Below are 24,748 nucleotides of genomic sequence, written 5' to 3'. Positions count from 1 at the left end.
AACAACAAGGAGCAGGTGCATCTAGTACAGGTAGAGCTGCTGCAAAAACCCACAGAGCCCAGCAAGGACCTGCAGTTCAAAAAAGTGCCCCTCCGACAGCCAAACCCATCTGTTCTCTGATTGAATTGTTTAATTTGTGATTGACATGACATTGACCAATCAGCTTAAAGGAAGAAAAATAGGGTCAAAATTCGTACTTGTAACTTGGAGGGTTTTATTGGCTAAGTCCACACACAAATCTTTTTTATGCACACACAAATTTTTTTTACACATACAAATCTTTTTTACGCACGCACAAATCTTTTTTACACACGCACAAATTTTTTTTACACATACAAATCCTGATTTACAAGTACAAAATATTTATGACCACATTTTGAGCCCATAGATTTCAAACTCCAGGCTGTCAGTCACGCAGTAGAGGTTGGGAACAGAGCAGCTGTGAAATCTGTCTATGTTATTATGCTCAGTGTCTTTTAGTTTACATTTTGCCTGCACAATTGTGAGCTCTTTGTTATGCACAAAAACAACATAGTTTTCTTTTATTTATGGAGCATGATTATTTAATAAATGCTCATAATTTATTTTTGAGTAGTTTTTTTCATGTACATCTATGCCATATGTTAATTAAAGTGCCTGTGTGACATCTGGGACACAGCTTTGACTAAGAACTCTCTTTTTGTTCTTACTTTATGGCTTTAAAAAAATATCGAGATATGAATTTTGGGTCATATCGCCCAGCCCTACCTGAGATGACCATTTTAGAGACATCCTCCCACTAAGACACAAGTGTCAAACTCCAGGCCTCAAAGGCCGGTGTCCTGCAGGTTTTAGATGTGTCCTTGAACCATCACAGCTGATTTAAATTACCTCCTCAACATGTCTTGAAGTTCTCCAGAGGCCTGATAATGAACTAATCATTTGATTCAAGTGTGTTGACCCAGGGTGAGATCTAAAACCTGCAGGACACCGGCCCTCAAGGCCTGGAGTTCTCCACACCTGCTTCAAGACATCATACAAATAACTGTATATATGAAATAAAAGAAATAATACTTTTTAATATACTGATTGAAGAGGGCTGGAAATGATTAGACAAATTAAACTCTGATTAACTAATTATTTACCTTTTTATTCAAACCTCCTAAATGTAAGAGCTTGCAGCTTCTGTGGGCATAAATGCCAAATCATGATCTTTGCACAGCAAGTTTTTAATACAACTCAATAAAACCTTGTGTTTCTAGTTTTTTCAAAGTTGGGGATAATAGTGGAATATCACTCAGTGCATTCACACACAGTAGTTTGTCCAGTAGACGGTGCAGGGAAGGCTGAACTCACAATCAGTGATACCATGACACCATTATTCACATTTAAAATCCAGTACTGGGTCTGGATGTAATTTTAAAGTATTAAAATCCAGCCATGGACTTCACAGTCTTCACTATGCACTCACTCTCCAGACTAAATAAAAAAACTCTTGGGCAAATTAAGTGATACTAAAAGTAGTACCACTGAGAATTAGTTGAGTCCAGCAGCTTAAAGTCATGCCAAGTTGGGAGTTTAGATGAGTGATTTAGGCGATGATGTAACTTTCTTCTTAACACAAACAAAACAGACAAGCAGCAATGAAACTCAGCATGAATTACTTGGTAACTTAAGTACAAAACTGTCCTAAAAGAAAGCTATACTATACAATAGCTTTTGCTGCTGACACGTTTCAGTCAGTACTGGATGACAGAACAAGTCCGGAGAACAATAGCCACGTGGTTTCCGGTTAAAAATGGGAAGCAGACCAGTGACAGCTCGATGAGTGGTGCGTTGGAGTGTTATCAGAATAGAGGGGCTGTCAGTCATTTGTCATGCAGCGTGTTTGAAATGACGTCTGTCTCCATCACATGCCCGCTGAGTCTCACAGCAAGCAAAACTAGACTGTGGGCCTCAGTTCTGTGGGCGTGTTGCGCAATTTGACTGCTCAATGAAGACGACTCAGATCAGAAGCGTTCAGATTGACTGAAAATCAATGTCAGGATTGTGCTGATGATCAGACATCAGGACTCCTTAAACAACACTGTGAAACCATCACATAGTCACAACACATTAAAGCTGCTTGCTGCTAATTTGTTTTGACGTCTAGAGTAAAGGTGAGGTACAGGATTCACATGGACGTGATTCAAGCTTAATTCCCATTTCACTTTGAATAGGCTGATAGAGTAGATGGTATAAAATGGAGAAAGTCCAATTGCAAAGCGTCAAGTTGAAGCTTAATTTAAATGTCTGTGCTGAAGCTACGTAAAGCCTGTGAAGTAGTCTATGCAAGTGGCCAGCGCTCCTGTGCAATTTAATTACCAAAACTGTAGTCGGCAATAGTTTATATTTAGTTTATCTCCTTGACTTGATTTATTCTCTTTCCAGTCGATTTGAAAAATGATGCCAGAAACAGAAAATGCCTTGGAGAAAAAGACGGTATTGAACAGGCCAATCACGGCCAGTAACGTTTGGGGATGTGCACATCAAGTCATGACAGTTACAGCGTACGTAAGAACTTTTGCCATCTCCATCAGACTGTGAAACTGCATGCTTATTGGTCAAGAATCTGTGATTGTCAAGTTAACCAATGGGTATACCCACAATCATCCTCCTTTCTGAATCAAAGGAGGATGATAGTGGAGGATAATTCTCATATGAAGAGATCAGGGAAGTGTTATTGACTGTCACAGAGAAAGTTTTCCCAGAGACGACTGCATTCTGAAAATATCCTGAGAGAGCAGGTCGTTGCTTGTGCGGCTAAAAATGAAGGATAAGTTAATTAGCCTCCTGTATATGAACAATATCAGTAACAAGTACCTAACTTGCCTGAAACTATGTGCCAATCAAACCTTTGTCACCTTGCCTTGTGAGTAGGGATGGGTATCGTTCAGGTTTTATCCGATACCGGTGCCAAACCGGTACTTTTGAAACGGTGCCTGTGCTTAAACGGTGCTCGAACCGGTGCTTAAAGAATGGAGAACACAAACTTTGTCCAAAAACTTCTATCATAACAGTTTTGTATAACATGTTGCCTTTACTTAGACCAGACAAAGATAAAGGACTGTAGCATGCCTCATGTTCTCCTCCACCTATAAGATCCCCAATAATCAATACGCACAGTGAAGTCAGACTGTTGTAGGGCAGAGAGGGTCAGATAGCCAATTAGAGAAGAGATCAATCAGAAACAATTTGAAAAGCTAGAAATCATCAAGCAAAGCTTCGAGACAAACGTCAACCCAGCTGAGGCGGGTTTCATGCTGTCATACATGAGACTTATAATAATCCCGTCCATGTCAGAGAGTCAAGCTGCCCTTTTCTACCAGGCTTCATACTACATCAGATGATATCAAGATGTTTTACCCTGCAGACTGCAGTCACAAGAAGACTGTCATTTTCACCTGCCCTTATTTATATCTGGCTGCAACAAGGCAGCAACTACAAGACTCATCATTACAGAACTGAGCAATGACACAGCTAGAAAGGAGGGCCTGGGGCGGGGGTGGGTTGCAAAGCAGCTTATAGTGGCAGAGGCAAATATAGGGTGGCTGAAACACCACTAATAAGAGATTTACCAACTGGATGTGTAGAAGGGTAAAACCTGAACTGCAACTCAACTTGAATACATTAAATGCCTGAAGACATTTTCTCATCATTTACTATTTAGGCTCTAACGTGTAAAACAAACCCAACAACTTTTAAATATTACCAAAGATATGTCAGCAGGACTTTGCATATACACAGATATAACAAAATTTATCTTTAGGAAAGAACAGCTTATGTCTACTAAGATTTACAACTTTTAAAAGAATTTTTAATGAAATTTCAAGTCCCACTTTACAGTCACATCATACCAAAGCAAAGAGGAGTTTCACAACTGCGGTTTTTTGGGGGGTCAAAATTTAAATACTTATCTGACGCAAATGTGGACTCACCAGTATAGATGAAATTTGCTTTGTCATTACTTAGAGCTCAAGACACCAGTGGGTGTGTGTGTGTGTGTGTGTGTGTGTGTGTGTGTGTGTGTGTGTGTGTGTGTGTGTGTGTGTGTGTGTGGTTTAATTATTAAAACAAATGAATCTTGTTCAGCATCTGCAACAAGCTGATATATAATTACAGGTTATGAATACAGATTAATACTTCTGCATTTTCTGAGCTTAGGAGCACAACAAGCCCATTTTCACTAAATTCACACATCTCCATGTCAGTGCACTTTTCACTATCGAGCAGTGCATCTGCTTTGAGCATTCTGGCAACAAAACTCTGCCAGGTTCTGCCACCCTAATTTACATGAAATATAATAATAATACAAGAGGATTTTATTAAACGATCAAGAAAAAAAACTAGACTTTAATAATTATTTGGAGATATCCAATTGTAAATGTCAGAAAAAGATGAATAGGATGTAGTGAAATGAGCCTAGTGTAAATAACTTACACAAATAACAGCAGAGCAGTTTTCCCTTATGAATTGCAATAATACCAAAAACCAGTACATTTATATTCTTAAAGGGATTTTTGTCAAAGTTAGCAAAGCAACATTTAAGTCAAGTGTGTTGCTTTTAAACAATAAAGAATCATTTCCAATCGTGTCCTCACAGTGAGGAATACAGATCAGTAATTTATCACTGCTGCTGGATCCATAATCAGGATTGGCAGATATCCAAGTTGGACTTGTGCTCCTCTAACTGTGACACCCAAAGCAACCTACTACACGTTTCTTGGGCTTTTTTGAACAACATTACTTCTGGTCTCAAAAGCTACATAATCTAGTGCTTTGAAATTTCAAACAACAACTATATGCTGAGTGACATGTTGGTGTGGTCACTGGCACTGTTGCTTCACAGCAAGAGTGTCTCAGGTTCAAACCCACCAGCTGGCTGGGGCCTTCCTGTGTGGAGCTTGCATCTTGTCCCTGTTCCTGCGTGGGTTCTCTCTGGCTTCCTCCCACAATCCAAACACATACACTACCTATACACTAGGTTAGCTGTTGATTTTAAATTGTATGTAGGTGCGAATGTGGTTGTCTGTCTATATATGTCAGTTCTGTGACAGACCCTGGACTCTGGATGGAACTATAAACACCTAAATCTATGGAGTACAATAAGAAGAACTTTGCATCCCATCCTGATTGGAAACTCTCCTCCACAGCAGTGCTTCATTCATCAAGCCTGATCAACTTAATCACACATAATAGTGTAAATACTCATTAATTATTCATCAACATCCCTGGGAAAGAGGCCGCGTGAGGCACTGCAGATACAAAAAAACAACAAGGCTACACTGACCTGAAATGTACGGCTTCAGGCCACAGATGCACGCTGTTGTTGTTGTTGTTGTGTTCATGCACACACAGAATCTAGGCCTGCATTGTTAATGAGAAAAAAAACTGCAATATGGCATTTTACAAAACCCCCAAATCTGCAAGAATTTAGAAGTGAAACGCAACAATCACCCTCACCAGCTCCTGATAAATATTCAATACAAAAAAGAAAAGAAAAAAATGAACAAAAGCTTTGATACCATGTGAAATATTTAGCAAGAGGAAGAAAATGTGCTGCTGCTGGGTTCACACCTGAGCAGCTCTCTGGTGATTAAACATGAACGAGTGTGTGGACATCCCCTCATTTTGTTTCTCCAGGTCAAAGCGTTTTACTTTTAACACCTGAGACTGGACCCACAGCTCACAGCGTGATCTCAAGACGTCCTTAAACACACCAGAAACATTCACAGCTTCATTCTACAGCACTTTAACAGTTAGTTCAGGGACTGCAGGAGAGCTGGACTTTGAGAGCTCTGCGGTTAACGCGGCCGTCCTTTGACGCTCCTATCATCCACCGACAGCTCGCTGCATCCCATCTGCAAGTCACTCTGCATAAGAGCAAACGCAAAACGCTTGAGAATGGCTCCTTAATGCCTAGAGGTCACAGCAATACAGCAGAGATGATGCGATTTAGGCGACAGTAAGTGAGGGAGTGAGGGAGAGGCTTATCTACCAGAGCTCAGCTGATTGCTGTGTTTATCTAATAAACAGGTGGAGCGCCGCACCGTCTCCTCAAAGACGAAGACTGAAGTTTCATCCTGCAGCTATACTCACTAAATGCAGCAGGAAATTGTAGCCTGACTTTCATTGCTGCACAATAACTGTAAAGGCACGGCGTCCTCAAACACCTTTATTAGGAGGCAGAATACCTGCTTTACCTCTCTGCCACAAATCAGACAAATATCATCTGCGGCATGTTTTAGCTTCTTAAAGGAGAACAATTCTGCTCATTTCCAGCATCACATTTTATTCTTAGAGTAGTTTGCGTTATTCACAAGTCTAAATAATCCTTAAGTATCTTATACCAGGCTGTGACGCAGCCCCTCAGCTCATCCACTGTCCTCCTCTCAAAGCAACTTTCACCTGATTGGCTGCCAAGTGTAAATGGAGGCTGGGTGGCACTTATGTGCCTGAGATGACCATTCTAGGTACAACGCACTCTATGACATCATACAGAGCCAAGACAAATTTTTTTTTAAAAACTCAGTACTTACCTAAGAAACTAAGAATAGACTAGTAATGCTCTTTAGTGTCCCTCGTTGGGGTAATTCAATATGAAGCATAATAGGACCCCTTTAAGTTTTTTATGTAGTGACTGTACAAGAGATGAAATGGAGTTCTTTAAATCAGCCTTTCAAACATCAGTTAACAACAACTGAGGCTGGCGATCAATAAAGGCGATCGATACTTTCAGGGGTTTTTTTTGCAAACTAATTAATCCCTTATTCACAAACAACACATAATCCACTCATCTATTTTTCTGAACCTCCTTATCTGAGTCACAGGTGCGCCAGTCAAAACATACGTGTTTAGACCTCCCTCTCCGCACTCACTCCTCCACTTGATGGACCGTTTTTGTTCGCTATGTTGATTGATCTTTGTGCGCAAACAGTGACGCTGCCACAGCTCTGAAACATACTAGTGCTGAAGGCGCGAACGCTCCCTGCAGCATTCTCCTGAAACACAGGAGTCGCCCCTCATATAAAACCTCCACATCTCGTATGTGGGGGAGAAGTCAGAACCGGAAGCAAAGAAAGTTTCATCTTTTCAAACTGTAGCAACAACGCGAGGATACAAAAACTGCTGAAACAACACCGAAGAGTAGCTTGTGCCAGCGGATGTGATGTCACTTTCCGTGGATTAGTTATGTGCATTAATAGATCCTGAAGAAGCGATTAATCCCCAAAACGGTGCGGGCATCCACCCTTCTCTGGCTGGAGAACTGTGGCCTCAGATTTGGAGGTGCTAATTCTCATCCACACCACTTCACACACAGATGCCACCTAGCAGGACTACATCATCCCCAAATTCACTTGGTACATGCGACACTATTATCTGTTTCCGGGCCCAAATGCTCGATCAGTTCCCAAAAGCAAACAGTCACTGGCTCACCACCCAGAGGTAAAACAATCCAAATTCCTTTTACTCAAATGGAAAACAGCCCGGCTGCTTCACAAGGTTCAAACAATCAAAAACGTACAGCACCGCTGTAGGTAAAAGGTCGTAAACAGACACGAAAATCTACACACTGAGGATGTCTGGAGGATTAGTGAAGCACATGTAACAATGTGCGACCTGGTGAGTAGCTACAGAACTATGATTAGGATAATAAAAACACATTAGCCCGGGAAACTGTAGGACGAGGGTTTAACTGCACTCAGTAAAAGTTCACCTTGATGGTCCCTGAGACAAAATCAGCAAACTTCAAATAAGCCAAACTTTTTAATCTGCTGCTGTGTGGTCTGAGGTACTCACTATGACAAAGTCTTGGCCCTAAATTTAATGTCCACACCCGACACCAGTGGCCTTCAAAAGGCGTTTCATGCAAAGAGTGGGACTGTAGTATTAACCAGCTGGCTAACAACTTGTTTCAATCACTTCCTGTTTGAGAACATTCATTTCAGAACTCCAAGGTTACTGCCACGTTCCAGTTACTTTGGATGTCGGATTTAGTGATTTCCAGTAGGAAAGTCGGAAAAGCGTAGAAGACCAGGGCTTGTTTCACTTCTTAGCAAAGCAGAGCAACTCACGTACCACAAACAAAACAACATAATGCTTGTTGTTTGTTGTAGGCAGGCTATTATTTTAGACATAAGGTTTCAAGCTTCTCTACTTGGACTTTATCTGGACTGTTTCTTACTTTGAAACTAATTGGTTAGTGTGTTGCTTTTCTCACCCGTGCAGTTTATTAATGGGCCGTGGTTACGCTGACAGCTTAACGCTCCACCCTAGCTTCCAAATGTGGACATTTTTGGATCTAAAAAAACAACAAGGTAGTAATCAAGGCCTTCCAAAACCAGTGGGTGACGTCGCTGTGGCTATGTCCATTTTTTACACTTTTTATGCAAGTAACAAGAACACAAAGCATTGTTTCCTATTAGATGATGTTAACAAATTGGAGTTTTTAAAATCTCTTTGAAGAGACGCCATCCATCTGAGCGGCCTCATCTGCTGCTCGCCGCGCTCCTGTTTTGTAATGACCACAGGAACACGATCCCTTAATGATCCAACGCACACACACACATATATACACACACTGTTCTCACCCCGTGTTTGGATCAGTACACGTGACAGGCCCACACTGACATGTCCGTCGCACAATCAGGAGGCCTGTCATCCTTCAACCTGCTGTGATCCACCACTAACTCCACCAACCCTCCATCACACACACACACACACACACCTGAATGTTTTCAGGCTGGCTGACGTTGGGCGTGACGTTTCCTCGTCGTCCTGCCGTTTCCATCATTAATAACATCTGCCAGCAGCAGGTTCTGCTCTGATAAACACTCTCGGCTGGATTAGGAGCTCCAGTCGGCCTGCAGCTGCCACACTTTCACCTCAGCATGTGTGTGTGTGCGTGCATGTGTGTCACTGCAGAGAGAAAATAAAGCCTTTTATGAATGATGAGGCTGATCAGAAAGAAACGGGACAGTCTGATGCATCGAGGTTTGACTGCTTTCAGGGGATTTCAAAGGCACGCGCCGATGTTTTTAGATTAAAGCCGCAGATTCTTGCTTGTCTGGACTAATTACTCGGCACTCGCCCCACAATTTACACTCAGTCTTCATCATCCTCGGAGAACACGTGAAAGCATTTTCAAACACATATACACCACAATCTCCATCACCTTCAACACATCAGATTTTGGCAGCATAACACACACGCACACCTGCACACAAGCAGTAAATTGTTGGCAAAAAAGGGTGGCTCACATTCAGCATGTATCCAGGATCTCTCCCTGTGCAATGTAGACCCTCTCAGGCCTGTATAAATAAAATATGCCCTCCACATTATATAAGATGCTCACTGGCACTGGGATAACAACTGGGTGGGATGTTGTGATTGGGATTCAGTGGCCCATACAGAGGAGAGTGTGCATGTGTGTGTGTGTGTGTGTGTGTGTGTGTGTGTGTGTGTGTGTGTGTGTGTGTGTGTGTGTGTGAAAAGAAGATGGTGGTGGTGGGAAGAATATTCCTCCTCATCCTCAGGCCCAAAAAAAACAGAGAGAGCGAGGCAGGGATGCAAGCAGGAGTCTGCGATCACGGGCATCAAAAGCCAAGCTGCCCCCCTCTGTGCTGCGCTGTCACGCAGCGTTGCATCGCAATGCTATTATTAAACACACACACACACACGTACACACACACACACACACACACACACATACACAGGTAGGCTCGGCTGACTGTGTCAACATCTCAAGGTCAAACAATGGCTCGATTTTCGGACCCAAAACGGGCGAACAGGCCGTGTCGGGTGTGTGTGTATGTGTGTGTGTGTTTCCTCCGCAGCTGAGACAAAGAGCAGCGGGAGAATCCCGCAGCCTGCTCCCGCTCAGCCCTCATCCTCCCCCGGCCACACAGAGCTGCTCAGGCCGGTCCCCTGACTGACAAACATCTGGATGGGAGGAGCGGGAGGGGACGAGGAGGAGGTGGAGGACGGGGCCGCAGGAATGAACGGTTAGATTCCGTTAGTAGGTACGGGCTCCCGGTGTGGATGGTGATGGTGATGAGATAACGTGATAACGAGAGAAAAGAGGAAGAGGAGGAGGAAGAGAAGTAGGAGGGGGAGGAGAGGGGAGGCTTTTCTCCCTCGCACCCCTCGTGTTTTTTTGATCCATTTCTTACCCTCTGACAGCTCCAGCTCCAGCTCCGCCAGCCGAGCTCGGATCTCCAGCGGTATCGGCGACGCCTCGCGGTCCGCCATTCGGCTCGTACCGTATTAAGCACGTCCCCGGTTCGACTGTTACCTCCGCTGCCGCCGCTGCTGTATCTCCTCCTGCCTCCTCCTCCTTCTCCTCCGCTCGGAAAAGGAGAGCTTCTCCTGGCGGCCCCTCCTCGGCGGAGGCGCGTGAAGACTGCGAGAACAAAGAGGATAAATGTGGCTCTTGGTTTAACGGGGGCCCGCCATGACGCCCGCTCCTTGAATCGGTAAAGACCCCGGTTTCGGTCGGCTCTCTATGCTGTCGTTGCGGCGGTTGTGGCGGTGATGATGATGATGATGAGGCTCGCGCAGCCCCGGTCTCAGAGCCGTTTGCAGCTTCTTGCCGCTGGTGTCACGTGACTCTACGGAGGAAGGAGGGAAAAGGGAGGGAGCTCCGCTCATCACCGGCAGGGGGCGCATCAACCAACCACACCTACAACGCCCAAATGAACCTGTATGGGAGCCCAAAAGTGGCACAATAAATACATAAATAAATAAACTCCTGGTTTAATTACACATAAATAAAAATTGTATGATTATTTAATCTATTACTATTTATAAGTTCAAATGTTTTTTTTCTTTCACATTAGGAACATTAGGTAATTATTTCACTTGTATTCATTTTGAACCCTTTAAAATAAAAACTGCAATTTTTTTATTTGTAGATTTCTTGCAAAAAAACATAACATTCAAGCGTAACCTATATTTTCTTTCATTTAAATGGTTTAAAATTAGGATACACAAAAAAGCACTCAAGAAAAGTTTACTCTACCACCTAGAAATACTTTGTGCCTGTTCTGCTTGTCTTTTGCGATGCAAATTTTGTTTACCTTAATATTATGAAAGTTGTTTGGTTCCTAGAAACAATTCAAAGACCCCAACAACACTCAAAGTTTTGAGGGAAAAAATTGTAGAGCTGAAACTCTACAATAAAAAATTTGTGGCATATCAAGTTTCAGTGCCAACTTTATTTTTATTACTCACTTTTTAAATTAATGAATTTAAAATTATTAGAAACTACATCGTAGATTTCTAAAACAGTTTTCTGTTGGGAAACAAAAGTTGAATAACTTTGAATAACTAAGGAAGCGCTGCCTGATCAAACTGCATAGCTTACATTCTAAAAGTGCAGATTTATTAGTCATGTTTGTTAAGTTTTAAGTCAAACCGCTGTCTGCATTTTGGGTAGTGATTTTTTTTCCAGTTTAGCACAGCTTTTCTTCTCCTTCTCTCATTAGCCATTACTTTTAATGTGGCTGTTCTATATTCCATGTTTGTGTGTGAAAACTGAGCCTCAGCAGAATAATATCATTAATATTAAAGGTCAAGCGCCCTTCAATTAAGCACAGTATGATTGAATGAGCATAATGTGCCTGTGACACATAACTGAGCATCAATTTGTCTGCAGAATGCTGTGTGTTTCATTAGTATTCTTCATCTCATTCATTAGGCCTATAGCCTTCTGAGAATCAAATCATCCTCATTGTAAACAAGTGGTGGTGCCAGATAATGGAGTAATGAGTGTTGTGATGTTACTCTTCTGCCATCTGCTGGTCCAAAGAAGGAACTAACGTAAAGGGTGCCGACTATATTTAAATGTTAATCATGGAGAGGGTGATCGGATAGAGCAGAATAAATACATACACAAACTTAACTTCAAAGGCACTTCTTTAATAGTTGTTCAATGTGTACAGTCTGTACAAAATAACTTTCCACAACCGTGCCCACTCTGTCTCCATGACATCTGTTTAACATTTAAAACTTTATATTTCAAAGAAAAGAAAAATGGCTTCATTACAATCAAATTCAAGTTCTCACATACAGTTCAAGTGCTGAAACAATGTTGTTTCTAGACACACAGTAAGTACCCACCCAGCCAAAAGGGAAGAAATGCACTCCTGTTTAAAATAAATAAAACTTTTCTGAAGTAAGGGAAACATGCTTTTGATCAATTTAATCCCAGAACTAGAAAGATCAAATCAGATCCCATTAAACACACTGGCCCTTGCAGCTCTCTGGTATCTAAAAATGGAAATAATACAGCTGATCAGCAATGATATTAATGGAAAAGGCTTCATGTGTGTCCACAGCAGTCATAGATAACACAGATGTATGGGTGGAGAAATAAAACAACAGCACTAAAATAAGTTCACAATCATGGCGGAACGTCCTGTACAACTAAGAAAACATGTAACACACACAAACAGGATGAAAATAATTGGCGATGCATCAGGAAAGCAAGAAGAAATCAACAAAATGGAAGCTCACTCTCAACAAACAGACCTAAACTACAAAGCAAGAAATAAAACAGAAATGAAAGTAGCAGATCAAACTTTACAGATCTTCCCGTCTAAAAAACTGAAAAGTTGGTTTTGCCAAACAGTCGGAGCCCTCTGCCCACGCCAAACATCCAGACCTGGATTAAGGCGATTTAAAGGTTAAATGTGTTACTCAGTGTAGTATATATAATCTCATTTCATCAGCGTTTCCACTGTGCTGGCTCTGGTGCATCACCCCAGTTCTGTGAAGGCAGGACCCGACTTACTGCATAAGCCTCTCTTGCAGACCTCAGCTTAGGTCAGTTTCCTGGACTCCTGGCCAAACAGAGTAAAGATGGGGTCAAACTCACTATTACACCTTTACAACATGTGTTTGAGTCATTTTTGTAACTGTGAGACACTTGCTGCTGCCTATCTTGGGCAGGTCTCCCTTGAAAAAGACGTTTTTAATCTCAATGGGATCTTCCTAGTTAAGTAAAGGTTAAATTAAAAAAATAAAATGAAATATGACTCTAACACTCTGCACCTGTGCTACTTTTGATTTTTTTTAACTTCCTTTACAAAAGTTCATTTGTTGTATTTTTATCTTTTGTTGCCATCAACCCCCTTTTTGTGATTTATAGCTTTTAACGTACAGTTTAGAATTACCAAACACCAGCTATCAAAAAAAAAAAAAAAAATTGGCTTCCTGTTTCCTTCCAAGTGTTTGGTAGGTGAACCTAACAGATGTGGGTGCAGAACAGCATTTAAAGCGGACATGCTGGAATGATGCAGAAGCAAGTCTGCGCCAATTCCTTCATTCTTTAATTGAAATAAAAAGATTCCAATACTGTAGTATAGATAAAAGTTATGTAGTGAAATAGTAATTCAGTTAAGAAAATGAATTTTAACACCACAAAGACGTTGAAAAGCAGTCTCACAGTTACTGGTTCCTGTGTGTGCTGAACTGGTTTCTCTTCAGTGGTCATCTCTGAGGCTTCATTCGCAGCCCTGCAAACACAAACACAACTATCTCAGCACAGACGGCTGGAAAACCGCTGCTTCTCTACTTTTCAGATATCTCATGAGCCAAAGTGAAATAACTGTAGAAGCCTGAGCCATAGACTGTTAATCATATCAACTGTAACAGTGAGCGGTATAGACACCTTACATGTGAAAACAGAACACAGAGCGTGCAGCTGCTGTGTCAGAGATACTCACTGCTCTGAGACCAGCTGAGGCTGCTGTGAAGGCGCTGCCTCTGAGGCGCAGGAGCTGCTGCTTTGTAATTCACTCTGTGAAAAAAAGAAAAACAAAACACTGTTTATTCAGCACTTCATGTTCATTCATGTGCTTTAAGTACATAATGTGACAATCGAGATAATCTGCTTCATTCTTATAAAGAATGAATGCACTGACCGACACAACATGAACGAGCCTGATAGACCACAGAAGACGACTAAAGCGATCCATGGTTGAGACAAACAACAACATCTAAACATCAAGAACATCTTTGAGGAGGCAGGTGTGTAACTGTCAAACTACAGCCAAGGTGCAAACCAAAGGCTACATTAAAGAACAAGAAGGTCAGATTACACGTTAACAGACAACATCACAGTTACAGACACTGTGTCTTTGTCCACATATGGTCAGTATGGCTGGAGTTTGACAGTGAACAGAGCCTCAGTTGCTCTGACGGCCATGAGCCCAGGTGAGCAGTGTGTGTGTGTGTGTGTAATACAGAGGGACCTGGTTGCCTTGGTGTTACTGTTAGCTGGAGGAAGACTTGCCATGGTAGAGGCTGGAGGAGGAAGAAGAGGGAAGTTCAACATTGTGAGCTCAAAATGGGGAGACGGCTGACGAGGAGGGGACTGACTCTGTGAATTCTACACAAACAGAAATGGTCAGTACGCTTTCTGAACAAAGTGCACATACACAACGCTCAGTGGTGACTTACCTGTCTGCTTCGAGTGGGTCGCTCCCAGGACCTTGCGGTCGCTCTCCTCCTCTGGTTGAAGTTTCCTCTCCTTCAGGGAAAAACAGAGCTCTGACGAACATCTGTTTTATAACTTTATTAAAGAACAAGCGTCCTACAAGTGTAAAAAATGTGACAGACAGGGGTCTGCCTATAGTCTGAGAACCTGATGATGACGACGTTTAAATAGAGTCTTTTTAGCCTACTGTGGCTGTAACTCGTCTTTGCTGCTCTATTTTTTTATTGCTTACAGTTTGTTATCTTTGAAGCTACTGTTGTCAAACCTCCACCCTTCCAGGTCAGGTTCATGCCATACGCATAATTCTTGGCTTAATCTGGATTTTAATTCCCCTGAACATGTCTGATACAGGCAGTCAGTGAGTTACTGTTTTGAAAAGAGGAGACGATAACACACTTGCTGAATGTGTGCGCGATTGTGTCTGCTCAAAACGAGCTGATTATGGCAGAGACGTTATAAAAGAGACAGGGCACTCAAAGAGAGAACTTCTTAGGTTTCTCTTGTGTTTTCTGAGCCCTTCAAAGTACATTTTCCAAAGGTTAAGACCTGGTTTATTAATATCATACAGAGAATACACATCTATTTGTTTGCTGTTTTTTCTATCTGTTAAACACAACTTTTCGTGGACAGTGTCTCGACCCTATTGTGAAAAGAAAGTAAGGACATTAGGGGGAGTAAAGTGGAGCATGACTGAGTTTATTTTTAGCTGCGGGGTTTCATGATAACAGTGCCAAAACTGTCCGATGAGTTACCGCTCCATCTGACTTCATATTAGTGTGAAATGAACCAGAAGGAAGAGGTTACCATTTTAACCCCGTCTCTGAACTCAATGAACAGTAAGAGTATAAAGAAAACATGCCCTTATGTCATATCCTATCTTCACTACATGAACTATACTAATGAACTGGGCATAGCAGGACTTGAGAATAATAGAGAATAAAAAAAGAGAGATCTGAAACCTGGACTGATCTTTTGTTACCTTCCCTGCTCAGTGGGAGACGTGACCTGCTTGTTGGGCTCCTTTCCTCCGCCTCTACTCGGAAGGCGCACCTTTCCGCGTGACCGTCCTTGACCGGGCCATGTGGGAGAAGAGAAACGATCAGATGGCTGCTCAGATGAGTGCGAGGAGGCAGGCTGCTGGGACTGCCAACGGTCACAGTTTGACCATCTCGAGCCTCTCCTGAAGAAACAAACAATAGTCTTCACACTGATGACATCATAAAGTGTCATGACATAAGAGGATAAAAAGGAGCTACCTGTGGCTGTGTGGGTGGTACGGTTTGAAAGCAGAAGCTGCTGTGGAGTCATCCACGAAGTGGTTCATCAGTAGAGGAGGCTAATGATGAAAACAACAACCACTTAATCAGAGGAGGAGCCAGAGAGCTCCTCACACACATTAAACAACACGTTAACACTAACGACATCCACAAATCACAGGAAATGAACAAAAACAAAAATGCTAATCTGTTTAACACTGATAATAAAATTAAGTGTCATAAATACATTTTCCAGGCACAAATTCATCTTTAACAAACTCACTTCGGCCCAGTATTGGTATCCAGATGCAGCAGCCCACACCTCACCGAGGACTTCGTTTAGCTGTTGTGTGGACACGTGGGTCTGGCAGGACTGCTGGTAGGTGGTAGCGGAGGAGTAGAAGCCATAATAGCTGTTGCACTGGTCCGGCTGGGGGTGTCGGAAGCTTTGAGTGGGAGCCAAAGCAATGGCTGCTGTTGTTTCGGCCTTTATCCTCACCATGATGGGTTTTCCCTTAAACACTCGAACCTGTTCTCTGAGGTACTTGTAGGTCTGAAAACATGGACTCCGATTATTTCAGTTATTGTATTATCAGATCTCCTAACAAAGAAGGCTAACAGGAGCACTTTTTAACAGGACTGCTCTCAGGTAGTCATATTTGTAGATATTGACTGTATAACAAACCTAAATGGCATTAGCCAAAAAAATGTGCCCAAAAAAAAGCAGCAGCTAATTTACTTCTCTCCTCGACCGGCCCTTTTCTACCTGTTCTGCATCGGCTTCTGATTTGAAGGTGATGAACCAGTTATCGTTGCTCACAAACTCACAGGTCTTGAACTTAGGCAGGTTCTCCCCTTCAAAGAGAGCTTCCACCTCCTGCACAGCAACAGCAATATCAAAAACGCTGCCAACATACACAATTTACCTTTAAAACTCCTTTAAATAACAACACACGTCTCTATCCCCGCACGTGCAGGTACATGTAAGAACAACACCTGAACTAAAACTGAGGATTTTGGTTGCGTTGGGGTATTTTGTGCAGTCTCACCGCTTGAGGTGTGGTGTTAGGAATCTCCCTCAGGATTAAAACGCACCGGCTAGGTCTGGGCCGGACTTTCTGTCCGCACGGGGAAAACTGGACCAGCGGCATGGCTGTGGGAGAACAGCAGCAGAGTGTGTTTCAGGACAACAATAAACCACGTTCATCACTCTCATCTCTACACTAGAACAGTTCCTTCTAATGTGCATCGTCAGAATACCCGATTTAGTTTTTGAACGCAAAAACAAAAAAACGTTCCTCTTCACTAATCCCTATCACGATCCCGTGGTTTTGTAGCAAAGGAAATAAAGTCTGATCCATGTACATTAAATATTATAACTCAAAACTGACACAAACTGTTACTCTGCCTCCACCTATACCCACAGAAACAAACACTGACATCTGAGAATATCGGAGATGAGGTCCAGGTCTGTGGTGAGATTCCTGATCTGGTCGAGGCAGGCCAGAGCAGAGATGGAAACATACTGGTTGCTGTCCATCTGAGTCTTGAGAAACAGGTCATTGCTGAGGTGCTCTCTGAGGAGGGACGGAAGAACTGCTGAGAACACTGATACATGCTGGCGATGGAGGGGTTACCAAAGATCATAGTGCATATATTGTCAGATTAAAGAAATTTAAATGTCCCACTCGGGTATTTAGGTTTACATATAAGTGCACTTATAAACGGGTCAAACTAAACTACAACCACAGCAAAAATACTAAACCATATGTCTTTTAGTTTGTACCAACTACAAGTAGTGGATCTGTAAAATAGGGGGTATGTGTGCAAAGCTAATACCTGTTCAGGTAGGACTCCAAAACGGTCCTCAGCTCTTGTCTGATCTCATCTGAAATCACAGAAGTCATTGGTCCCATTTGTCACTTTGAATTTGAGAGATTTTGTTAAGATGAATTTCAGTGTTTCCCACAGACTTCGATTCGACTGACTGAACTGATGCTGGTAAAAGCAACAGGCAGCAAGAATTGTTTGGTTCAGTTCTTTAACCTTTAAATAGGTCACTGTATATTTAATGCTGTTTATTCTTAACTTTTAACCCCTCAGTTAGATCACCCTTGATCTGTGTGCCTGTGTGTCGCAAAAGGACGCTTTTTAAAGGAACAATGCTTTTAGATGATTAACTCCTGTTTTTGTATTTAAATGTACATACTGTGTGACAACTAAACTCCTATTCCAGTGAGTCTCTCATGCTGTGACTGTGCCTCCATTAGCTCAGCATAGCAGCACACGATCTAGTTCTCCACCTGCAGGTGGTGATAATCTCAAGAGCAGAACGAGGACATAATGTTTCCAGTTGTTGGGGGTCTGCCTGACCAGAGGAGATCCCCTCTGGAGGAGTAGCTAAATGATTCCACCACAACAGTAACACGCCATTCGCTTATCCTTTTCAGGGTCGCAGGGGCGCTGGAGCCTATCCCAGCTGTCATAGGGCGAGAGGCGGGGTACACCCTGGACAGGTCACCAGTCTGTCGCAGGGCTAACACAGAGACAAGCTGCATGTCTTTGGACTGTGGGAGGAAGCCAGAGTACCCAGAGGGAACCCACGCAAACACGGGAAGAACATGCAAACTCCACACAGAAAGACCTGATGGGGGAATTGAACTCAGGACCTTCTTGATGTGCGGCAACAGTGCTAACCACCGTGCCACAGCAACACGCCCAATGAGCCAATTGGTCAGGAAATTGAGAAATTTCAGAATAAAGGGAGCTTTGAATCAAATTGTCTCTTTTTAAACACATTTTGCCTCAACGTAGCTCGCAGCCCAAGTAAAGCCAACGTGTGTGTGAGAAATACCGGATTTTAAAAACACAGCTGGATGGACTTCAAAGAGAAACTTAATTCAGCTTTGTACCTGTCACAGGTGGGTCACAGGACTCTCCGTTAAATATGTGAGTGTCGGCTCTCAGTGTCTGATATTCCAGTGCGTTAGGATCACCCAGGACCATGTTCTCCTGCTGAAACACTGGTATATATCCTTAAAAAGAACACAAATAACCAAATAATAAATAGTAACCCAACAATATCCAGCAGCCAATAAAATGCTTGTGTATGGAAAACAAGCAGATCTAGCCTACCTTCCTGAAGGGTCAGATTGTCATGGACCAGCCATGGCTGCTGAACCTGCTGGTAGGCGGAGTCAGGGTAGCTCAGGTAAAAATTGTTGTGGTCCATATTTCAGGATTATTGTTGAGGCCTGGAGCGGTGGCAGGTTGCTATAATAAAAATGCATAAATGTGCACCATATTTATGAGCCTATTAAAACCTACAAATACAACACCTTTGTTATTTGAACCACAGAGAAGATGGCAGAGAATAATTGTTGTGTTGGTTCAGAGGTGTAACAAAGATCAACAAAATCCATGAAGCCAAAAAGAAATGTAGCTCAAATGTTAACCTTGTATCCACTTAGTAGAAACTCAAATGTTTCTACTAATTGTGATCCTGTGATATCAAAGCATTAACAGAAGTTTATGTACCTCACCGTTCAGTCAGACTGTGCTTATGCATCAAGGACACTTGTATGAACAGTAACATGTTATGTAACTTTTTAATGCACAATGGCTGCTTCCAGTTGTAGGTAGCTCAATTTTTGCCTGTATCTGAATGAAACCACGACACATGAACCAAATCCTGTTCTTACAGGCTTTTTCTTCAAACATTTAGCATGTGAATGTTATCGCTCAGCCCAGTCAGTCGGCATACTGAGTGAACACGTACAGACTGAATGCAATCTGTGTGCCAGTCCCACATGCAGGTCCCCTGAGGCATCACTGTGCTGTAGGGATAAGCTCCCAGCAGAGCCATAGAGGATTGGAGCTCTGAGACAGATTCTGGGATTTGCTGTGTCGATACACTTCCTGCTCTCACCCTGCCCAGGCTCGGCCTCATACGCCCTCTGAGCTCAGCCTTCCAGTTCACCTCCAGACCCAGTTCGATCCAGGAGTGGGGGCAGAGAAGACAGATGAAGGAGTCTGCATCGTCTCCCAGCAGTTTAGAGACCATCACTTATACCTCTTTCCTTCTCTACCTCCTCAGGTGCAGCAGCAGGTTCATGACCGAGGAAGTGGATCTCGTAAGATGAAGTTGAAGCATAAACATCGATCTGATTGGGGTCTAAGGTAGCCAAGGTGTAGTCCTCTTTGCTGCTGTGTGTGGTTGTCCACAGCCAACTGAAACCACTGATCTCAGGATGACTTAATAATGAAAACCTTTAAAAATGGGTGAGTCTGTCTTCTTCTTCTACTGTAATTATTTCTAATAGTGTAGAGAAAAAATAATCTACGCGCCCTGAAAATGAAATCTCAGTGGTTCTGAGTTTTCTTCATTTTTCTTCGTCCTCTTTCCCCCATAGTGTGCGTTGTCCTGCCTCCCTATGCTCCCCCTTTTTTCCCCTTCCCCACAACCTCCACTTTGTCATGGGAGACCACTGCCACTCCCCGAGTTCTTCCTTCCCGCCAAAGTGAAAAGTGATCGCTCATAAGTGGGTTGCTTAATTGGGTATAAAGATAAAGACCCAAATGAATATTGTTGTTGCACCTCAGGGCGACTGCTCAGCTGGTGCTGTATAAATACACCTGAACTGATGAGGGTCATTACATCTCAAATCATCACATTTTCACAACCTTTTCTGCTCAGCCACCTCTGATGTCCCTGAAAAGTTTATGGTTTAAAACCTGGTCATGTATAAAATGATTGCTGTGAAATTTTGGCTTCATATATCAAATAATTTTCTAGAGATTTTAAGGCAAATTCGACTTATTTTTCCTCCACACGCTAAATTCTGAGGCAATTTTTGAACTTTTAAATTAAAAAAAGACTGAAATTTCCAGACATTTCTTTTGTAAATAGAAATAAATCAGGATCTGCAATTTGGGGAAGATACATAAACAATCACTAGTTAAAACATTGAAATAATTAAAACCGTCCTGTCCCATGTAAACCCCATCTTTGAGCTCATGCTAACAAAAACAGAGCAAAATACCACTTAGACACAACATGCATATCACAGTTTGATTAGAAAACAACATCTCTGCTTACACGGTGTCAAATGAAGAAGGCAATACAAAGTAGATCATATCCCCAGATACGTGTTTTTGTGCACGGTGCCTCATCATTTCACCAACATCCCCACACATATTTAATACTCACTGCCTCAATAAAAGAAAAATCCCAAAACTCATAAAAGGTCCAGGAAAAGGGGCTCTGGCTGAATTAAAACGTGTTTTTAGCACTTTCGAAAAACACGTTAATAAAAAGCAGCACTTTGAACATGAACCTTAGCGATAAACCTTGATCTAAAAAATAACTCAAAGTCTCTGAGTTGGGCGTGTTGATGTTACGTCTCTGCGCTCCGGCCTCAAATCAGCCTCGATGGGCGGAGTGAAACTGACCACACCGGCCTTTAAAGACACACACCTCTGCAGGGATCAGAGCCTCATCCGTTTAACACGAACCGTGGACGTTAAGAACTGTTAACCACTGTTAACGTCCGTGAAGCTAACTTTAACGTTTACGGTGCTAACGGCCAGTATGACATGAAATAAATATGTTTTTAATACTCTCATCAAATGTTTATGCATTTGTGAAATGTAGCCACTCTTAAATATCCATCTGAATATAAATATATAACATATAATAATGCAGATTCATAATACTATGTAGTCATATTTCGATATAAAAACGATGAAATATACATTTAACCTCGTTAATGTCACACTGCTGGAGCTTAGCTTGTACACAAATAAGCTCACCGTCTCTGAGGTGTTTTCATCATGTGAGACAGAAACTCACCCGTTACCTCTGCTCTGCTCCCGGTGGAGTTTCTTCCGCAGGTTTAAGTTATTTTGCTCCGTGAACTTTGCGGCTGCCATGGAAACCGTGCTTACAAAATGAAAAAAAAAAAAACTTTTATTCCCTCCAATAAACTCACTTTAACTCCTGTATAAAAAATAAATGTTTGTAATACTCTCACCAAATGTTTATGCAATTGTGAAAAGTAACCACTGTTAAATATCCGTCTGAATATGAATATATAAATTATGATAATGCCTATTCATAATAGTATGTTGTCATATTTCGATATTGTAAAAAATGATAAAATATATATTTAAACTATTGACAAAAACTAAATAAATGAAAAAATGAAATAAAGTTTAAAAAATTGCAAAGCAAAGCTAAGTTGATATTTAGAGATATTATCTTAATAAAATTTGGGTTAGGCCAGTGGTTCCCAAACTTTCTTTGCTGTGCCCCCTTTGTTTTACAAGAAAAATGTCCCCCCCGCGCGCGCGCGCACGCACACGCACGCACCCTCCAACCACACACGCCCATATTTTGCTCCATTGCGGTTTATTTCACACCTCAAACATTTAGTAAACAATTAAGCAAATACAAGTAATCTGCAATAAATTACAGGCAGTAAGAAAATAATCTACTAACTCTTTTACGCTACGTCTGCACCTACACGGGTATTTCTGAAAACGCAGCTGTTTCGTCCACACGTAAACGGCGTTTTGAAACACCGAAATGTCTGGCAGGATCAGCCTGATATTATATGTATCCCGCTGTAACTTTACTGTATAAAGAGCTACCATCTCCAAAATGTCAGGAGTAGTTAGTCATTACAACAAGTGTTTGTGAACTAAAAATCAAGAATGTGGGATCCTGTTTGTCCGTGATTTGAAGAGCCCAGCGCTGCTCCTGATGCAGGGAAAACCAATTCTGCAGGGGAGACCTACCTCAGCACTTGTGCAGGTGAAGCCAAAGGGAAGATATGCTTCACCATATTTTCTAGTCTTTGTCTTAGAATGAAGTTGGTTTGGAAACATATTCAGCGATGCTTCGTCTCCTGCTTTGCGTTTGTGTGGGCGCCAGAGGCGGAGCCAGACATTTGAAACACCCGGGGCTTAGCCCTAAAGGGTAGTATGCATGTGGGATTTTTTTTTTTTTTGGGGGGGTGGGGTTAGAAATGACTGAAAGATTAATAGGCTCTGTTTTGAGTTTTGTTCAAAAAAGAATGACTTCATATAGGGAAATATATATATCACACATGCAGGACACCTTAAACTAGTTTTTTAATTAAGCAGCAAGACAGAACGAAGTCGGGGCTGTATCAAGACACAGGGACTAAACCCCAATTCAACCAGACCCAGAACTGATCCAGAATTAAAACAGGACTACAACAGTTCAAAATCAGGACTACTGAGGACTTAACCAAGACAGAACCAGAATCAGAACTAGATGATAGTAGCACTAAAAATCATCATAGACCTGCACTACACTTATTTTTTTAAATCTACCAAAGTACAATATTTAGATTGAGAAAAGTTTATATAATTATTTTGGCCTTGTTGTGCAAACAAGCCTGCATAACTTAATAAATATAGAATTTGAAAAATAGCAAACCTAAAAAGAAACACTAGGTACGAGATACATGAGTACCTATGATACGGTGATACTTTTGGCAAACGACCATTTGACTAACATGTGTGTCTCACCTGCTCTTGTTCATCTGTTCTGTCCTCATTCTCCTCTCTCTCTGTTCCTCTCTCTCCCTCTTTGTGCTGACAATCATAAAATATACAGTTGAAACCAGATATTTACAAACTCTTCAGATCAAAACAAACACTTTTTTAATTGTAACATCAAATCAGACTAAATGTTTATTTTTTTAGATTGATAAATATAAAAAACATATTTGTTAACTTTAAGAGTAAAGAGAGAAACTATCTGTATTTCTTAATAGCAAATGGCACCAAATTGTATTCAAACTGAGCCACACTTATGGAGCTCCACGATTCTTTTCCTGGTGTTTTGGTTGACATCTCTTGATTTTCCCATGTCACAGAAACAGGCTCTGTGTTTTGCCTTATATGCATCCACAGCTGTGCCACCAGTTTACTCACATGGACTCTACTAACCTATCAGAAGCTTCTTCAGCTCAGAATGGAATCGTCTGGAGTTTTCTTATTAATTAACAAACTTAGTGTATATGTACTCCTAAATTTGATGAAAGTGATAATAAATAGACAGATCTCTCTCTCTTTATTCTGACATTTAACTAATTCAAAAGATATTTCAATATTTATCTAAAACAAAAGTTTACTCTAAATTGATGTTGTACAGTAAAAATGTTTTATGTTTTCTCCCTAAAGTGTATGTAAATATCTGGTTACAAATGTAAATATCCTGCTGTGTACTGAAATCCCTCTTGTTTTGCATAGAAATATACTGAACAACATACAAAGCACAATATATAAAATAACAGAGCCAGCCATACTAAGGAGAGCTCTCCTTAGTATGGCTGGCTCTGTTTCTCCAACAGCGCACTAACAGGTAGCAGCTGCCCCGCCCCCTCGCTCAGTCGCTTAGTGCCTGAGCTCGGATCATACCAATATCAGGGGGGATTCACGCACAGTCGTAAATTCCCACAGTGTGCACTATGTGCTTCGAATATTGTGTGTACTTTTTGTTTTATACAGTTGTCAGCCAGGCATCTAACTATGAAAAAATTACACTCCAAAAGACCCCGGGCTTCTGACAAAACAACCCGGGCTTAAGCCCAGTAAGCCACCCCCACGCTCCGCCCCTGGTGGGCGCCCCGTGCTACCAGTGTCCAAGCGTTGGTTTTTCTTTTCACACTGCGCCCCCCCCCTGCCATGGCTCTGCGCCCCCCTCCCCTCCCCTCCCCTAGGGGGGCGGCCCCACCCACTCCCCTCCACTAGGGGGCGGGCCCCACACTTTGGGAAGGTCTGGGTTAGGCTATCATTTCACGTTTTAGTTGGTTCTGATAAGGGCGAGGATAGGGGGAAATGTAAACTAACAAATACACAAACAAAAAACCCTTTAAAAAATGTTTCTATTGTGCAATTTAAATTTGCCTTTTATATTTAACCTTAAAAGTCAAAAATAGCT

At 41.9% G+C, this 24,748-nt stretch overlaps 2 protein-coding genes across 14 annotated transcripts in view; both read right to left on the bottom strand.

Moving 5' to 3' along the window:
- The window catches only part of LOC309714052 (disco-interacting protein 2 homolog C-like), a 79,139-nt gene extending 68,464 nt beyond the window's left edge, over nt 1-10,675 (bottom strand). For 2 of the 5 annotated variants that reach the window (XM_082546119.1, XM_082546122.1), the window contains exon 1: nt 10,191-10,674. In XM_082546119.1, the coding sequence (XP_082402245.1) occupies nt 10,191-10,269 (79 nt within the window). In that variant the 5' untranslated portion in view covers nt 10,270-10,674. Of the gene's footprint in view, nt 1-10,190 lie in introns of all 5 variants that reach the window. The other 3 variants (XM_082546120.1, XM_082546121.1, XM_082546123.1) reach the window with 3 other exon arrangements.
- A 1,260-nt stretch (nt 10,676-11,935) lies between these two features.
- On the bottom strand, nt 11,936-23,347 carry LOC309714735 (la-related protein 4B-like). Of its 9 annotated transcripts, none has more exons than XM_082547392.1 (16): nt 22,573-23,346; nt 21,626-21,715; nt 18,910-19,047; nt 18,687-18,809; nt 17,614-17,662; nt 17,215-17,351; nt 16,824-16,927; nt 16,541-16,651; nt 16,058-16,327; nt 15,775-15,854; nt 15,498-15,698; nt 14,482-14,551; nt 14,315-14,410; nt 13,746-13,819; nt 13,466-13,535; nt 11,936-12,860 (listed from the first exon to the last, which is right to left on the bottom strand). In XM_082547392.1, the coding sequence occupies exons 3-16, from the start codon at nt 19,004-19,006 to the stop codon at nt 12,840-12,842; spliced, it is 1,503 nt and encodes a 500-aa protein (XP_082403518.1). In that variant the 5' UTR covers nt 19,007-19,047; nt 21,626-21,715; nt 22,573-23,346; the 3' UTR covers nt 11,936-12,839. The 9 variants fall into 9 exon arrangements, with proteins under 9 accessions (XP_082403518.1, XP_082403522.1, XP_082403520.1 ...); XM_082547396.1 differs by having other exon boundaries at nt 21,633-21,715; XM_082547394.1 differs by lacking the exon at nt 22,573-23,346 and adding an exon at nt 22,299-22,563.
- Between the last annotated feature and the right edge of the window lie 1,401 nt (nt 23,348-24,748).

Source organism: Aulonocara stuartgranti (assembly GCF_965226115.1).
Source record: "Aulonocara stuartgranti genome assembly, chromosome: 9".
Classification (NCBI taxonomy): Eukaryota; Metazoa; Chordata; class Actinopteri; order Cichliformes; family Cichlidae; genus Aulonocara; species Aulonocara stuartgranti.
This window is presented reverse-complemented; position numbering and strand designations above follow the sequence as displayed.